Genomic DNA, 18,690 nt, shown 5'->3' with positions numbered 1-18,690 from the left:
GCGTTTATAAATAATAAATAAATAAATAAATTTTATACGTTTTAAAGGCACGTCCGGTATCCCAGTAACGATCTATCGATTTTTTATCGCACTGTCAAATTCTCGCGTTGTGGAAAAAAGAAACCAGTTCGTACAGACTCTCACCCGTGATCTAGACCCGAGACTGAAACTCGTCTAGGAGGCTGATCGGAGTCCCAGGAATGTCATAAAATAATAAAATTCTATGCAGGGGATTTCAGGATCGCTGATCGGATCTGCCATATTGAATTTTCAAAATCCGATCTCAGATTCGTAATCAGTGACCCCAAAAACCCCTGGACAAATTTTTTTTTTCTCCGGATTCGATCGAGGTTGAAATTTTTCTCCGCCATCTTGAATTTATAAGATCGGATTTCAGATTCGTTATCAGCTGTCCCAAAAACTTGCAATTTATGTCAAACAAGTGTACGTGTATCGAAGAGTAACTTTCTCGGAAACGAATTGTTCCTTCAATTTTCACGACTTTTTTTCCAATATATTTGTTTCTAAAAATAAAAATTTACATTACATCGCAAAGAAATATGTTGAGAAAAGTTCTCTGAATGTATAAAAAAAAAATAAAAATTGTAAGAACATCAACCAATACGACTCAAAGGGTGAAACGGTAACACGATTTTTAATAATTCCGTTAATAATTTCATGAGAAATGAAGAAAATTCTGCGATCAAGTGCAATAAAATCAAGCAATCGACAATTTACGTTAAACTACGGTAAATTTTTGTCTCTGCGACAGAATTATCGAGTCTTTTTATTTTACGCCACCCTGTTGAATATTTCCTCGAGTACACAGCTGACGGGGAAAATACAGTCTCGACTAGTTCTCGGCTCAGCCAGAGCTGGAAAGGAAAGTCTTTCTCGTTGGCCACCGAACGATCAGAATTCAGCGGGAGCGAAGGAGAAGCGAAGCACCCCGAAGACAAGTGGACTTCGATGTGTAAGCGGCGAGTTTACTGCAAGCAGCAACGGCGTAAGAGAATATCCATCCGATTCTCATGGTGGGGAGAGTATATAGACTGTCCAACCGCGATCGCATCCTTTCAAAGAAACGAAGTCTTGCCGAGAGATCGGTTCGGGTGTTTTATACCGGTCGTTGACGACGAGCGTACCGTAGGAGAAACAATTTTATTATCCTTGTTTGTTCGAATTTTTCCCTAAGCCAAATTTCGTTTTATTCGTTGCCAATTTTTGGAATAATAAACCGTGGGGAAAAAAAAAAAAAAACATTTTCACTAATCGTTGATCGGATCGTTGTTGGAGTGATCGATATGGACACCGGGCAGTGCGGTAATCAGTGATTAGAAGAAGGGAGGAAGGATATAAAACGGATTGATAGAATCGGGCTGTTTTTGCGTGGATCGATTTTTTTTTTTTTCTTTTTTTTTTTTCTCGACAACATCGAAATTTCCACAAAGTGATCGAAGATAATAAGTGAAGGATAGGAAAGACGGGCTTATATTCACGATGGTGAGTTTACTTGTCATATTGTTTGTTACTTTGGTTATTGAAAAACGTCTTGATGTTTATTGTTTTTTTTTTTTTTTTTTTTTTTTTTTCTCATCGCGAAACGATCGAAGAGAAACTTGAAAAAAAAAAATTATTTAGCCGTAGGGATAAAATAGAAAATCTTTCGTCGCGTATCGAAGTCTCCGGCAAAAGAAACGTTTGCCGAATTACGCGAGAAGCGAAAAAACCGTTGATAAATAATTTATAATAATTAATACGCTGTGATATTGTAGACAGTTTTATTTTCTTTTAATTTTTTTTTGTTAAGAAAACACGTAGTTTCTTGATTAAAAAAAGGTAAAAAAAAGAAAGGTATACGCTGTTGTAATTAACGTTGCGTTATTAAAACGTAACAAGCATATAAAATACCGAAAACAAATTTAGAAAGCAATTATCAGACTGGAGTGACGAAAGGCTTGGAAATACGGGTCAGGGATCGATAATTTTTTTTCTGTACTATAGAATAAGAGAAGATATTCAAATTTTGGATCGAATGAATGAGTTTTTAATTACTGTATTCATTTGCAAACGAGGATAGTTCATCAATCGTGTATTTGTAATGTACGAATAAAGTACATAAAAAATTTTAGTCATAAAGTTAGCAAACGAATTATGAATTACTTTTTTAGTTTCAACGAAGTAGCAAAATTAATTTCTTCACAAAGTTCGTAAACTGTCCCAGTCCGATGATTGTCGCCTCTTCGCGTCTCTTTATCTCTTCTTCTTCGTAAATCGGATACCTGTAAAGTGAGAAATAAAATTGCAGAAACCAGAAAGATGTAAAAAAAAAAAAAAAAGAAAAGACGTCACCTCTCGGAAACGATTTTCTCGAAAAGGAATTTGTCCAGACGCTCGTTCACACACTGACCCACTATATCAGAGCTCCTGCGATTCTTGATAATCGCCTCGCGCTCCCAGACGGCTTTTTTCCCCGAGTCTTCTAGATCCGCGATGCCTTTGGAATAATTAAAATCCCGCCGCATTTTGTTCTCGCTTTAGTCGCGAACGACGAAAGACACAACGAGACAAAAGACGCAACGGTAATTTTTGGACCGCGGGATGCTGCGAGAAAAAAAGCGGGGTCAGTGTGCGAGTAGCTGGTGATTATTTATTTATTTATTTATTTTTTTATTTTTTGAATGTAAAAGATTGTGGTTTATTCTCGGGTCGATCGAAATGAAAAATGTAACTAAGAGACGCCAACAATAAGTACAGGTTAGGAGAAATTTTTGTTTTTTTATTTTGAGCTACTATTCTAAATATATAAATGTTGATTCTACATATCGAGTAATAACGTTTTTATCTTTATTTGTTAATTATAAAGTTTGTTTTTGTCATCTTTTACGTTGATAAACAAGTCTTGAAGTTTTTGGTGGATATTAACGTTATCAATGGTTGTATAATTAGAGCATGACGGGAAATTGTACGTTTGGAGTTTGATACGAGAGAGTCCGTAAGAAAATTTAGAAGAACTTTTAAACTTTGTTGATCAATTCTTTTACGTTTTTAGTTTATTATTAATTGTTATGTTTGAATAAGAGTGATTTAAATGCAAAACCGAAGTTTTTTTTAAGTGCAATTTACGGATAAACGTTTGAGAAAATGGGTAATTTTTTTTGGAATCCAAAATATCGTTCTGCTTTCTAAAAAATCAAACTTTAACTGATAAAACTATTTTTTTATTCATTAGTTACGTAGAAGAAATCGATATTCGACGTCTAGAACCCAGACTCAAAATTCGTGTTTGCCGGTGTCATAGGTCTATTTTTTAATTGCTATTTAACCGAATCGACGAGAGTAAATAATCAGGGATTTCTTTGAACACGGTTTCGGAAAAAACGCATCGCGACGAATTCTCGCAGCCAATGCTAAAACGCAATTGCATAATCGAGTCAACGGACACCTTATAAATGCGGATGCACAGAGAAATAGAGTTCCTAGGTATAAACCAGGAAGTACCGGTTTCACGCTGACTGACCACGACCATTTCTCGTTTCATAAACACCCACATTTCCCTGTATAACGTTTTTTTTTTTTTTTTTTTTTTTTTTTTTCCGCAGCATATTACATTCGTCAATTCATTCGAGCAATCAGGCTGATCGTTTTGCTCGCCGCGTTCTTTGTTCGATCTGATAGAGTGAGGAAAGCGTTTGATAAGTCGCGAGATCATTTTTACCGTTTCATTTCGCACGTTTCTACCCAATGTAACCGTATTAACCCTTCGAATCATTGTGACAACTGTTCTTACCATCTATTTTGTATATTGAACATATTTCTTTGCGATGTTTTTACTATTTTTCATTACGAATCGCTGATCAAGATGGCGGATTCAATATGGCGGAGAAAAAATTGAAATTCGATCGAATCCGCTGAAAAAACTCTGTCCACCGGTTTTTGGGGTCGCTGATTACGAAACTGAAATCACATTTTGAAAATTCGGCATGGCAAATCTAATCAGCGATCCTGAAAACCTTTACATAGAGTTTTTTGACCGTGTTCGATCAAATTTGTAATTTTTGTCCGTCTTTTGTCCGAATTTTTTAACTCTGATTTCAGATTCGTAATTACCGACCCCAATAACCGTAGAATATCATATTCTTATAAAGGTTGACTCAGCAAAATAGTGCGTGACTTGAAAGGTTAATTTCCAAAAATGTAGATCGTTGGGTTATGAAATTGTTCGAGGAATATTTATTAATATAGGTATTTTCAGCTTTATTTCGACTTGTTTCATCGATCCAACGATCGATTCTAAAAAGTACAATTTATACACAGTTTCATAGCTGCATACCGAAGTTACAAAATAGCTTGTACACCATTTATAATAGTGCATGAATTTAGTGAAAAAATATCCGATGTTCAATGCGAACAGAGCGATTGAAACGAAAGGAGTTTTCTCAATAACGTGATATTTGTAACGACGATTTGTCGACCGAGTGATTTTAGTGTAAAATTGCAAAGTTTCTTAACATTTGCATAACGATATTGTAATATAATCGATTGCCGACGGTCGTAAGTAAACCGAAATGATTATCAGAAATGCAAGGTCCGAGTTGCTTGTGTATCCGTAAATCGTTTTTATTCTTAATTTTTCGTTAAAGTTCGATTATAATTTTCTATCAACGCTATACCGCACATTTCCGCTTTTCTTCGACTTTCACAGCCCGTAAATATACGAATTTGGAGTCTATAAAATCAACTCCAGGATCTTTTTTCAGAGAATTTAATGCCCTGCAAGAATATGCATGGAAATATTATTCGCCTATTATTTAAATAACAAATTTCACACGGTCAGCGACACTTATTAAAATTGAGTTAAAAATTTCTCCAAACGTGAGAATTTTTTTCTCGGTAAACAGATCATTCCAAGACCATAGATTCTATGGATTCATTTCTTTGGCTCACCGTAGGAATAAAAATCCATAAAGATCGCGTGTCTAACATAATCGAAGAAGGTAAAAACGAGTAAATCAACGTTGCAACGCCCACCTTCAGCGATTAAAATCAAGTTGAATTCAATGGCAATGACTGCGGAAAATCGGACCGGGTCACACGGATCGATCGATTATAATTAACTGCGATCGTGTGTGGCGTAAGCCGCGATTCTGGATGTCGTGGATCTGTAACTAACGAACAAGCCTGAGACACGAAGCGGGTAAGTCAAGTCTGAGGATTCAGCGCGGCGTTCTTGCTAACAGAGAAAGGTGTTGACCTCCTTTTAATAAGTTATTTGCTCTGCGGACGGTCCATTCAATACAGCCGGCTTACGCGAGTCGGACCAGAAAATTCGGACCGAATTGTCGGATCGTTTGGCAGCCGGCGGACTAAGGAAAAAAAAAAAAAATGTGGTTCTAATCGCACGAGCGGATACCGCTTGTTTAAATATTTATCGTAGAGTTTGATCTGCGTTTAGCGTTTTATCTGTAATTCGTTGACCGGATGTCCGCGGGAATTTATCTACTTCGCATGCGTCAATTAATATCATACTTTCTCCGGAAAATATTCCGCGAGAGAGACGAAAGAATTTGGAATGCCCTATAAAATTGACACCAAGGTCTTCGGCGGTATTTATTCTCGACCCAATGTCGATGGGGGAATTCGTTATTATTGTTATTCTTTTTCATTTACATCATTTTTACGACGTTTTCACTTCCGCACCGGAATCACTTCTATCTTTCATTCAAATTGTATTACAATTTTCTAGACATTTTATACCAATCGCTACTTTGAAATGAAATTTCGAAAGCGTTTTAAATAATTCGCATCTTGCTCGATCAGACAAAGTAATATTTTACATTTAAGCATAATATTAGTCTTGTATAAAACTTTCGTTTATTTCACGTGTGTTGATGAATTATACAATTTTCTCTGCGCTTGTTTGCTGTTGATTATTTTTTTCTAAATTTCATTTTCGTATTACTATTATTATTATTGTTGTTGTTGTGAAAAAATCACACGTGCCTGGACAAGACCGTTAAAAAATCCATCATTACGATTTTTTGACGATTCATCGATTCCAGCGATATTTTAATTCAGAATCTCGAGACTAATTGTGCCCTGAATTATTTCTCCATTTGCACATTTTTGCTGAAAAATCGTTAACGAAGTAATCAGAAATCCTGACTTTACTGAGTGGATTAAAAATCTTTGAGAGTACCGATTTATTTATTCATTCGTTTATTCATTTATTTCGTTGGGAGAAATCCTCCAAGGAAAAATTATGCAGAACGTCAAATGCGAGTGGCGCGTTAGCTTCTGTAATAAATTATTTTTTAGGTGGAAAGAAAGTTTATTATACCTGTTGTAAAATTCATTCAACTTCTTGCTCGGTATAATAAGGTAAAATTGCTTTTTTCACTAAAATTATTAATGGATATTATTGCGTGATTTGAAAATACCCGCGACCTATTTCACAGTTTCATAGACTCGTAAAGCAGGCTAAAAATCTTAGTACCTATCACTTTTAGGCGAAAAAAAAGATACCCTCATCGAGCGACTGAAACTATAATTGACCGATTATCGAAATTTTGCACGTACGATAAGAATGATAAAAAATAATCGGCCATTTTTCCCCGATTAATCGAGTATAATCCATTGCTTTTCCAACTCAGTTATTTTTCCTCATTATTGGTTTTTTGTTTTTTACTCCCGCGAACGACGCAATAAAATTTCAATTCATGTGATTAGAGTATCAATTATTATCACTGTCTTACTTAATAGGCTACCTATTTGATGTAATAAGTGAGAGGTAAATGAATATTTTCGCCTAAAATTAAAAAATATTTTGAATAAAACTATAAATCGTAGAAAAAAAAAAAATTTACGTAACGTTGGTTTGAAACGCACCTTTTCAAAAATAAAGAAACAACGAAACAGTCGATTAATCGATTCATTTTCAGCACAACGTTCATCGTTAACCGTCCTGCGATAAATAATTGGCCGATTTTTCAACCTTTGATTATTATTTATTAGAAATCAGGGAATTCATGGAGTAAATAGCGCACAGTTCGTTAGGCAGAGTCTCACTCTAGATACTACGAGTACAGGACAGAGTTTAGCGTTTATAACAAGGTGGATCATTTGAATGGGGATGCGAGTTAAAACCGTCGGACACGCGATTCCGGAGAGTCGGAGAATCGCTCGGCTATTTAATAACGGCGATAAATGCAGAGGCACGCGTTTTATAATTAGTTATAAATATAACGACGGTCTTAATTATCCGCGACGCGTAACATACATAACAGTAGGTACAATAGTACGGACATGTTTAATACACGCTTACACATTTTACACCCCGTTGTTCCGGTGTGAGATTTCAGAAGGCCGACTACATTCACCGGCGAACTGCACAACGCGATTACTCTCTAAAAATATAAGTAATAGGTATGAGCTGCACGCGGCCTGCATAGTCGAGAACTCGAAGTAAAAGTATAACGTGACAGATTCGGATCAGGAAAAAAATGGAACGCGGACTCCCGAGCTGATAAAATTTAGCCGCGAATAATTGGAGGTGAAAAATTTTACGCCAATAAAATCGGGGCGCAAAAAGTTTTCTGCAACGGTCGGATCCGGGCCAGAGTTAAACGGTTTTTTACTTTTTTTCAATTTCAGGACTTCGTTTCAGATTTTCGCTTAGGCCAGGACGATGAAATGAGTCATAAACAGCGAAAACGTTGTTACAATAATGCACTTCGAGAGTAATAATCACCGTGTCGAAGCAAACCGCGAGATATTAGAAATCTTGCCCACCGCAAAACGGTTTGAAAAACGCTAAGTTATTTATTAGCAACAACCGTGTGATTGTGTTTATAGGTATATATATGAAGCGAATGCGTATGATTATGTAGATATTTATCTGATTCCTTATTCGATTCGTGCGGCCCGGCTGATTTTTTAACGACTTTTTTCCCGCTTTTTTATCTCTCTCTCTCTCTCTCTCTTTCTCTCTCTTTCTGTCTTTACTCGCGGTTTTGCGCAATTAGTGTAATAACTGCAGTTACAGTAATGATTTTTAAAAGTTTGACAGTTGTACGGCTTTCCAAACTTTGATTGAAACGAAATTTCGCTAATTTTAACTCTACTTGATGATAATCATTATGTTGAACTGCAAAGACAACACAGCTCGGGGTATGCAAATTTACACCGTCGAGATTTCAGGCTCTCTGATGCTGAAGAGGAATAAAAAAGGAAGAGGCAAAGGTCCGTTTGACTAAATTAAAAAAATCCCTGACGCTAAAAACTGCATAATCACCGCGAAACTTATCGTTCTAATACTCCTTGTACATTATAAGTATAATTTTCCGCGGATGTCCGATCAATTCGAGAAATAATCTCGATCAAACCGACAATGAACCGAGTAACTTTCCACCGATTTCACCACTCGGTGCTGGACGGGCACAAAAACCGAAAAAAAGACAGAATTAAAAACGCCCACACACAGAATCACAAATGCTCACGTAAGCCAGCCGCCCATTTTACAAGGCCTTCGCCCTTTACCAAATTCTCTCAATTTTTTCCCAGATCGTGCGGCGTCGCCTGGTCCTGGCGCTAGCGATCGTCCTGACCCTTGAGGTCTGTTTCGGGTCAGCAAAGGGTGAGAGATGGTCGCGACAAGTCGCTAACAGCGAATGGATCCCGTTGGCGAGTCCCAGGTCGATCCAGGAAAGCGGAAGTGGGCCAAGCGGTGACGGAAATCCCGGAAATCTGCGGCAGCTGGCGTTGCCAGCGGAGCTACAGCAGCAGTATCAGCAACAGCTTCTGCAGATCCAAGAGACGCAGGAGAGCATCCAGAAGTTGCTGCTTCTTCAGCAGCAACTGAGAGCCCAGCAGCAGCTGCTTCAGGTGTGAATTTTTTTTAAACTTTTTTTTTTACTTCTTCTCTTTTGTCATAATTCATTTGTTTCCCTCCCCGCGGCTAATTGCGAACTCCCGGGCATGTTTTTAGTTATTCAACACCACCGCGGTTGGAGAACCGACTTCTTGTGCTCTTTTTTCGACCACCTTAACTAGAATTTAAAGCGTTACGAGCGTAAAAAGAAAAGGAGGAAAATAAAAAAAAATTTAGGGGGGAAGGTGGGGGGATCGGGACAAGAGCGAGTGCCGTACCATATTCCGCAGCGGGTTACTTAACACGGTTATAATGGAAATTAGAAATGTGGGTATTACGAAACTGCAGTTCCTGATGGAGTATTCCGTTCGAAATCTGTAATGAAAGTTGGCTCGTGCCCCGCTGTCAGTCATGATTCGACGCAGGTGTAACAGACTGCGGGACAAACTAGAACCGTGAATTTTTTATCCAGGCCCAGTCCTACCTTCCGGAGGGTTTCGCTACCGACGAAGAACGGAAGTCGGCGCTCCACCAAAGCACATTTGCCAATGTTCAGACGCTGCCTCAGCTCGCACCTGACGCCCTGCTTCCACCTCCTCCGGGGAACCAACCCCAACCACCAGAATTCCCAGCCCAGAACTTCCTGGCCGCGAATAACCAGAAGGGGTCAACCCAGAGTGAACAAGACGCCCAGAATCAGGATGAGGAGCAGAACCATTCTGGTGCGAAAGGGAAGACGAGAGAATACGCGGCTAGACAGGGTGGACACTACAGGAACTCGAAGCAACAGCAACAGGAACAACAACAACAACAACAACAAATTCGGGATGATCAAAATAGCGATGAGTTCAACTCGCAGACGACGCCAAGTTCGCTGAACGGACAGAATGACGGCGAGGAAGAGGTAAGAACTCAATTACTGATGATGAATGATAATTGAGACTGTACAATCGACCCATGTTTGACTTATTGCTTATAATTGACTGTCGTAACATCGCATCGGAAACGAATAGTCCCAAAGACTTGCCAACTATCTGCCAAATCTAAGTGAAACTTTTTATCCATAGTCGGCGTCTCGCCAAGTACGCTACCTCAGAAAAAGGTATACTAACACCACATGTTCTCTGGCAGGTCCAACTGGTATACGTTCCTGCAGAAACTCTGGCCCAGCAGAAGACGCAGAGAGGTCGTAACCGGAAGCAGCAAGTTCTGGAGCAACAGCAACAGTCGTCAGTACTCCAGCAGACTCAGTACCAGCAACCACAGCGAGGTCGATTGACTGGCCATAATTCGGGACTGCTGGGAGTGAGCCAAGGGATCGAGGGAACTCGGCCGACAACGTCGCAGCAGGTATTCGCACAGCAGATACTGTACCAGCTGCAGCAGGATCAATTGGAGAGAGACAGGATCCAGAAGGAGGCGCGAGAGAAGGAGCTCGCGCGTTTGAAGGAGGAACAGAAGGAGCTCGAGCGACAAGCGAAGCTGCACGAGGAACGAGTGCAGCGGGAACAGGAAGCGAAGCGTCAGAAGGAGCTGGAACTGCGTAAGGAGTTGGAAAGACAGGCGGAGGAGGCCAGACAGAAGGAGCTTGAGAAGCTGAAGAAGGAGGTGGCACGCCGGGAGGAAATTAGGCGTCAGGAGGAACTGGAGCGGAAGAAAATTGCCGAGATCAGGGCGCAGGAACGGAGGCGAAAAGAAACGCTGGCCCGTCAAGCGGAGATAGACAAGCTGGCCGCCCTTGAGCGGCAGAAGGAGATCGAGATCCAGCGATCGCTCGAGCAACAACGTGAACTGGAACGCCAACAGGCAGAGGACGAAGCGCGGGCCCGCGCTCAGCTCGAGGCCCACCGTCAGGCCCACCAAGAGACCATCGAGCAGCAGCGCAGGGCCCAAGACGAGGCAGCGAGCATCGACGCCCAAAATCGAGCTCGTAATCAGGCCCAGCAACAACACCTGACCGAGACCGTCAGACCCAAGAATCAAGGCCCGAGGATCAAGGGACGCCAGCGACACGGTGGCCGACAGGAAGCGGCGACCACACCCTCGCCCAACCAACCACCGCTGTCCGTCTACATGGGCAGCACCAGCCCCGTTAAAAACCCAGAGGATCTGCGAGTCTCCGATGTCCTCAGCATCCTTAAGGACGCCAAGACCATATCCGTTCTCGACTCGGTCGGTCCCGACGCACCCCAGGTCTTCGTTGGACCGACCAACCTCGACCCGCCGCCCGGCTACGCCAAGTTCGACTTGCCCTACCTCTCCGCCATCGACAATAACCGCGTGGAGCGCAAGGTCGACAAGCTTCCGTTCTTTGTGGCTCCCCTCAGCTTCAAACCTCCCCCAGGATACTCGAAGATCCCGTTCCCTGCTCCGCACATCGGCTCCGTTGTCGTAAATACCCTGGAAGACGAGCCTGGGGTTCTCGACGGTGTCGAGGAGACCGCACCGATCGTCGAACCCAACGCTTACGCCACCACACCATCTCTTCCCTATGCGCCTCAATCCACCCCTGAATTCTCCCAGGAGGCACTCATCGCCACTACTACCCCCAGCTACCAATCTGGATTCTCTTCGACCCCGTTTCCCGGGGGAACGAGATACAGACATAGGCAATTCTATAACGACGACAGGTCGCCCCAGACCTCGTCAACGCCACAGTATCATCCCTCGACCGAGACGATTGTTACGAAGACGAAGTTCAGGCAGTTCTACGTCGAGGAACAGGGTCACGGAACCGCTGGATACAACTCTGAGACGACACCTTCAACCCTGCAACACAACCAGTTCCAGGAGGAAGTCGGCCAGGCTTATAAGCCTGTAGCGAATGAGCAGCCTGCCGTTCAAGAAACCGCCGAAATTGCAGGGCTCTCACAGGGACCGACGCAGTATTCGATTCCCAATGAACTACCCAGGATATCTCAACAACTACCGAGTCTCGTCAATTCACTCTACGAACGTAACCAGTTCGTCGAAAAGACCACCCACGAAGCACCAACGACCCCGCCAACCACAACGACAACAACAACCGAACCCTCCACCACGACCCACAGAACCCGCGGAAGACAAAGGTAAGAGTAAAAAATGTTCAATATCTTAGTTGGAAATTAATTTAACTAACAGACTAAAAGATGTTGAACAGCGATTTTTTATTTATCTCACAAACGTTGGTATATTCTTAGACATTTTTATGATGTTCATCATGATTATACGAAGACGTAACAAAAAACATCAATTTCAGAGGCAGGATCGTTCCGACCAGACCACCAACAACTACGGAATACCCTTCAACGAGATCCTCGGTCACCGAGAGATCACGATTACGACCTTACAGCAGATCAAGGGTGCGCCAGGCATACGTGACGACTACGGAAGCCTACCAAGAACCAACGTACGAACCGACCAAGGCAAAGCTACCCGAGACACGAGAGAAAACCCGTCACTTCAACGCCGCTGAGCAACATAGAAAACCCGTAGAGAGGAATCATCTGAGATACAGGGGACGAGGTGGTGACCGGAATGCGGTCCAACCGGAGGTACACTATCCCCATTCTTCTTTAATCTACGTGCTATTAGAGCTCGAGGATATTCCCGACTGCCGGCGTCTGGGCCTTGACGTCTCTCCGGGATAATCGATGGACATTTTTAAAGCCGAGACTGAGACGAATTTCACTTATTAGATTCCTACTCCGTGTTGTCGGAGAAGTCGGACGATGTTTGTACTTCGTTGTATTGGATTGAATCGAGAATATTTGCACAAGCACGCGATGTTGAGTTATACAAGTACCGACTTTGTTTTGGGATAGAGAATTTATGCACGGATTCAATTGGTAACTTGAGTTATCGTACAGCTCTGTACTGCACGTGACTTGTATATTTTGCCATATGAAAATAGAATGTGATGTAAGAACTTCTTAGCAATCTAAATAAGCAATGTCGTTAATCGATTAACCCTGAACAGTCTCGTTAAATAAGATTTGTATTTCAGACTCGGCGCTTTGGCTAGAAGAACCGGAATTATTTCTGTTTTGAAACTCTTCTAGAATTATAGTAATCCGATAGCATCCCAATAAACAATATCTTTGCACCTCAGGCTCATCCGGATGCTGTGATCTCGCAGCAGGAGCAGAACGCCCAAAACCAGGAACCAAACCACCCGAATATCCCTCCGAGACATTCTCTCCAGGGATCAACGGCGCCGATCCAGAATCCTGAGGAAGTCTTCCAGTCATCACCAAGCCCAACCAGCATCTCAAACGACGGTCTGCAAGCCGAAGCCCAACCTCTTCACGGTGCATCTGTACCGGAAGCAGTTGTCGGGACAGATGGAGGAGCTCAGGTATTCCAACAGCAAGTTCAAGGCATCCAGGACGACCATCATGCCGGTTTTCCAAGCGTTGAGGCGAGTTCGTTGAATGGTTTCAATTTCCAGCCCCAAATCGGGGCCGTGGGACCAACGGCTGAATACCCCCAAACCACAGCTCAATTATACGATAATCAACCAGCGAATTCCCAAGGGAAGGATACCACCAACAGCTTCCAATACAACGACTTTAACCGCGATCAAGTTTACGGATCGGCTCCTGTTCCAAACCACCAGCTGTCACCCCCCGACTCGATTCAATCCGAGCAGCACCTTGATGCACAAGGCCCAACGTCTGGACCGGTTTACAACCGGCCATCGGACGACAGCAACGGCTTCACGACCACCAGCACGACTACTGAAGCGCCAGAGGTGAGCGATGCGTTGACAAGCGTCGGTCGTTCCGAAATTCACAGTCTCTTGAACCCTGTTTTTCCCGTTCCAGGTCACAACCCCAAGGCCAACCTCAAGTTCGACGCCATCAATTATTCGGCAAAGAGTGCGCACGCGGCTGGGTCAGAACGGCAACCGCCCCCGCGTCGACTCAGCTATTCAGACTCGGCCGACCGGATCCAGGGATGAATTCGTCCGGTTCAGCGCGGTCAATCAGGACAGGCAGCTTTCGTCGAGTAGAACGCAACCCGGCTCTCGAACAAGGTCCAGGAATCGCTCTCAGGCGAATCAGCGTGGACAAACGGCCAACAACGACTACGTCCGGATTCAGGCACCTCCTCAACGACCTACTACCACGACTACCACAACTCAGGCACCAAAGAGCTACGATAAAGATAGCGACGAGGAAATTGAGTACGGATTCATCAGACCTCCAAGTTTCAAACCCATCCATCCTATCAGTGATGAAAATAACGAGAATGTTGGCACCTACAGACCTAAACACGATCAGGTAGATACTCACTAGGTCATGATCACCATTTCATTTTTCTTCTGAACAAAGTTTAGGCAAGGAATAAGAACCTTTGCATGATCTGAAACAAAGGTATTACGATCTTTTGGAATTGGTGTAAGAAGTGTCAGAGTATTCCTCGGTTGACGGCTTTTTATTTCACTCCTAAAGAAGAGTCGGAAATTATTTATGACTCTTGCAGCGATTGGCAGTCGGTCGAAACTTCTTCAGGCAGAACCGCGCGAGTAGAAATAAGTCTTGGAGCGTTTTTTTCTGTTAATTTTTCAAATCCTCCACCTTCAGAATTATGCATTGTGCTCTGGACTTATAGAACGGAGAAGGCTTACTGCCATCAACAGACACTGACATAGTTTCATTCTTCCTCGTTTCAGGTTCAATCGCACGAGGTTCAATCGTCGAACGACTCGCCTGTCGAAGTCAGCAGTCCACATTCTGAAACGTTGAAGAATCGATCAAGGTATCAAATCATGAACCGACGACCGTTGACCAGATCCACGACGGAGTCACCACGCGTAGCAAACGTCGCATCGCAAGGCCTTGAGGAAGAGGCTTACACTGTCAAACCGAGGGTGCACAACGACCAGGAGTCAAGGACCATCAGGCCTCGCAACAGGGGCAGAAGACCTGCAAAGAAGAGGACAACGACAACATCGACGACAACGACGACCACAACGACCACGACCGAACCCGTGTTGGACTCAAGCAATGAATTACCACTCGACGAAAATTACCCACCGCAAATAATTCAAGGGATTCCAGCTCCACCCGAAGAAACAGACCTGCGAACCCTCTTCAAGGAGGAATTGAATACCCCAAATTTGGAAAGCCTTCCTCAAGCCGAGGCTCTGCAGAGACCGGTACAACTGAGCGCTTTTCAACAGAATGAAAATGTGAGTATACCCTTGACGGTGATTTAAGACCAATATTTCTACCCTCGTTCTTTTTGCTGAGAGAGGGAGAAAGAGAGAGAAAGTGGAGGTAATTCTTCAACTTTGTCAGAAACACGGGCTTTTTCGGGGATGGAGAAAACGTCGGCTCGAATGTCTGACAAATGGCAAACAGGTGATACGGCCTCCCCAGACCATAAACCAATTCCTCCAAAGCGTTGATATAAGATTCCGGTTTATTATCGATCTGCGTCCACGCGGAGTACACGCACCTCTATTATTTGAATCCAATTCAATAACCACTATTTGAATCATAATTCTAATATCATTTGAATTTTGAAACCATTCCATTACTCAATTACTGAACGCGTCGCTATAGTATTTTTGGTAGAAAATCTTGCGAATTCGAGATTAATCAGCAAGTCAAGGAAGTAAGAGAGGTTGGGAAACCTGGTATAAAAGGATAAAGCCACTAAGTGGTAGACCGCGTTAAAACACGAATGTCAATTTATTCATGGGATTTAAAATACACCCCTCTGCAGGATTATTATCATACTGTTGTAAGCAGTCAGGTCATGGTTTAAGAATCCGTAATTTAGCTCATAGGGTAGGTTGAAAGTCGAGGAGAAAACCTGGTGAGAAATTAGGGTCGATCTTTAAGGTGCCCTTTAAACTTGGGCAATTTTTTCCCCTAAATCACACATATAAGCTACCGCAAATAATGCGCTAAATCGTGAGTTCTGGAGCCGCTTTATCGACGTGAAAATATAGATAATCAAATTCGCCTTGAATATTTCTAGCTACAGTTTCCTCGCTCGGACTTCGTCCTGAACTTCGGCATCGGTTCGAGCCACGAAGAGCCCAGAGAAGAGTACGATCAAACGCAGTTGGCGAGTTCGACTCACCGCAAGTACACCCAGTTGAACAGAGGAACGTTCGACCCTGCAGGTCACCTTGGAAGAAAGCCGGCAAGCGACATTGACGGCGCGGAAAGTCAATGGTCGACTAAATTGACCCTGTCATCGTTCCAGCCGAGCTCATTGGCGAACCACGTTCAATCTGGAAGTGCGAAAGATATTCAAAGGCAAGAAAAGAGCGATGACTCGTCATTCGACATCATTACAGCCGGACCGGATCTCTTGTCTGACAAAACCGGTGGCTCCGAACCGCCGATAAGTATCGTCGTGAATGCAAGCTACCTTGGAAACGCTAAGAAAGAGGGTCTCGAGCTCAAGGAAAGGGGAAACCGGGGCTCGCTTCATGGCAGACAGTTCGTTGAGCAGATAAACGACCCCCTTAAAGACAGTCCGAGCAGTCTGAACGCGCTTCAATTCTGGAACAACGGTCAGGGCTCAGAAACTGTTCCTGAAAACGCTGAAGCGACGATGAATGAGACCAAAACTGACTTGACCACGACCCCGAAGGTCACTCAAGATCCCGTCGTCGTGACGACCGAAGTTCCAACGACCTTGGCAACGAAAGACGGTGAAGACGAAACTGGCCAACGAGAATCCGCCACTTCGGAACATCCCGAAGAGCCGACGACCACTAAGAGAGTAAGTATACAATCCCGTTAGTCATTTTGGGTGTTACTTTTTTCTTACTTATGAGGTTCGTTAATTGTTTATCGTTCAGACCACGCAAAGACGACGACGTGTCAGGGTACGCGTAAGGCCATCGGACGATTTCGTCAGCGCTGAATCGCAGCACGTGTCTTCGGCCTGGAATACCCTGTTCCGCGAAAAGCAGAGCCATGAAGAGACTGAGCGTTTCGACAAATCCAAGACTCCGACGACGGTCAGTTCGACAACCAGTGAACCATCGACGACCGTTAAATCCTTCCTCGAAGAGTTCTTCGAGGAGATGACAAAGAATAGCGATGAAGAACCAGCCGTCGAAGCCGTCACGACGACGATGACCAGCGTTCCGGACGATCTGGAAAAAACCTCGAGCACTACCGTAGCAACGACCACCACCGAAACACCGACCACGCAATGGACTACAACGCAGAGTCAGAAGACCAGCAACCTTCCGACTACCATGCAAAATGAGAAGTTTGTGACGGAAGCGACAACCGAACGTCAGAATGTCTCTCCAAAGTCTGAAGAAAGGCTGACGAAACTTAGGGAGTCGGTGATCAAAGAGGACCACCGCTTCCATTCCAAGCATCGGGCGAAGCCGTGGTGGAAACACGACTACGAAACGGTGACGGAGAAGGCGGAGGAAGAAAAGTTCGTCACGGTTGATCCAAAGTTGCAATACACGGTCGCTGAAGATCCGGAAGATGATGAGGTCAAGGAGACCACGCTGGCTCACAGCATCTCTGGCTACGTTGACGCCTTCTTCAAAACCATGGAAGGAGCCGAAGAACCGACTACTCCGGCCTTGGCATCGGAAGAAACGAGTACGGTTGACTCAACGCCCGTCTTTTCTGATCGGAAGAGCAACGCCAGCGTAGAGATGAGGGCGGGAAAGACTGAAGCCGAGGACGCGGCGACCACGACAATGACGAAAGTCGATCAGACGACGACTCCGGGGCAGGTGACAACGGTCAATTTCACTCCTAACACCACGCCGGAAGTCCCCATTTCGCCCGACGAGCTTACGACGGAAGTTCCGGTGGCCACGACCACCGTTGCGACTTCAAGTACCAAGGATGATCAACTCGGTAAAGTTCTGAGAACGTCGACTACTACCGAGGTCTCTCACATGACGGAAATATGTTACAGAGGTCGTTGCGTCAAGACTAAATCGGTTAAACGAAGATAAACGGGATTCTCTTCTTAATTTTTTCAAACCTGAAGTAATCTTACGGGTTTGCGGTTTAGGGGGCGTAATTTATTACTTGAAAACATCAATCACCGTTTAAACTTCTCACGCAGAGCACTAGTCTGAAAATACACAGTCAATTTAGACGAAACTTTCTGCGTTATTCACTTATTATTTTCCAATAATTTTCTCGATCCACAGTCGGCGCGTATATTATTGATATTTCTCTCCATATACATACTCAAGTACCAAATTACAACTAACTGATGAACTACTATTATCACTTTCTTTTTTCTATTACATAAAATCATTGTATCATATATAAATTATTAAGACACTACGCATTAGTAATATTTATAAATATATATCAGTACATATTACATGTAGATACATTCACATGAAAAAAAAAAACATATATACACGTATAGGAATACTGAATAGAAATGAAAACAAACAGTGGCATATATTTAAAGAAGATCAGAAATCGAAAGTATATATCTTAAAGACTCGTAATACCATTTATTTAATGAAACGATACAATTATCATTAATTAATTATGTGACATTATTACTATTATTATTGTTATTATTATTATATTATATATTATTATTTAACTTAATATTCCTACAATTTATAATGAAATATTGGTCGCTAGAAGAAGGAGAGTTGAGAAAAAAACCTGTATGAAAAATAATACACTTAATACTTATGATAAATACGATCGAACAGAATTTTTACCGAACTTGTAAGATGTATGAAATATGTATAATACATGGTATAAATGTACACGTGTACGTGTGTATTCGAAACCACTCGGGGTGCGCGTAGTAATATATAGCGGAAGTATAAAAATTTTTGACCCAAGAATCCTACGGGTTTC

General features: G+C 42.9%; 1 protein-coding gene across 1 annotated transcript; it reads left to right on the top strand.

Moving 5' to 3' along the window:
* Positions 1-1,095: 1,095 nt before the first annotated feature.
* LOC124183162 (mucin-17-like) lies at positions 1,096-18,598 on the top strand. Its single transcript, XM_046571304.1, has 10 exons — positions 1,096-1,503; positions 8,563-8,883; positions 9,342-9,773; positions 10,001-11,937; positions 12,108-12,402; positions 12,960-13,601; positions 13,675-14,133; positions 14,526-15,044; positions 15,842-16,597; positions 16,677-18,598. Exons 1-10 carry the CDS (start codon positions 1,501-1,503, stop codon positions 17,808-17,810), a joined length of 6,498 nt encoding a protein of 2,165 aa, XP_046427260.1. The 5' UTR covers positions 1,096-1,500; the 3' UTR covers positions 17,811-18,598.
* Positions 18,599-18,690: the final 92 nt, after the last annotated feature.

The sequence above is a fragment of the Neodiprion fabricii genome, chromosome 5, assembly GCF_021155785.1.
Source record: "Neodiprion fabricii isolate iyNeoFabr1 chromosome 5, iyNeoFabr1.1, whole genome shotgun sequence".
Lineage (NCBI taxonomy): Eukaryota > Metazoa > Arthropoda > Insecta > Hymenoptera > Diprionidae > Neodiprion > Neodiprion fabricii.
The sequence above is the reverse complement of the archived record's forward strand: the minus strand, read 5'-3'. Positions and strand labels throughout refer to the sequence as shown.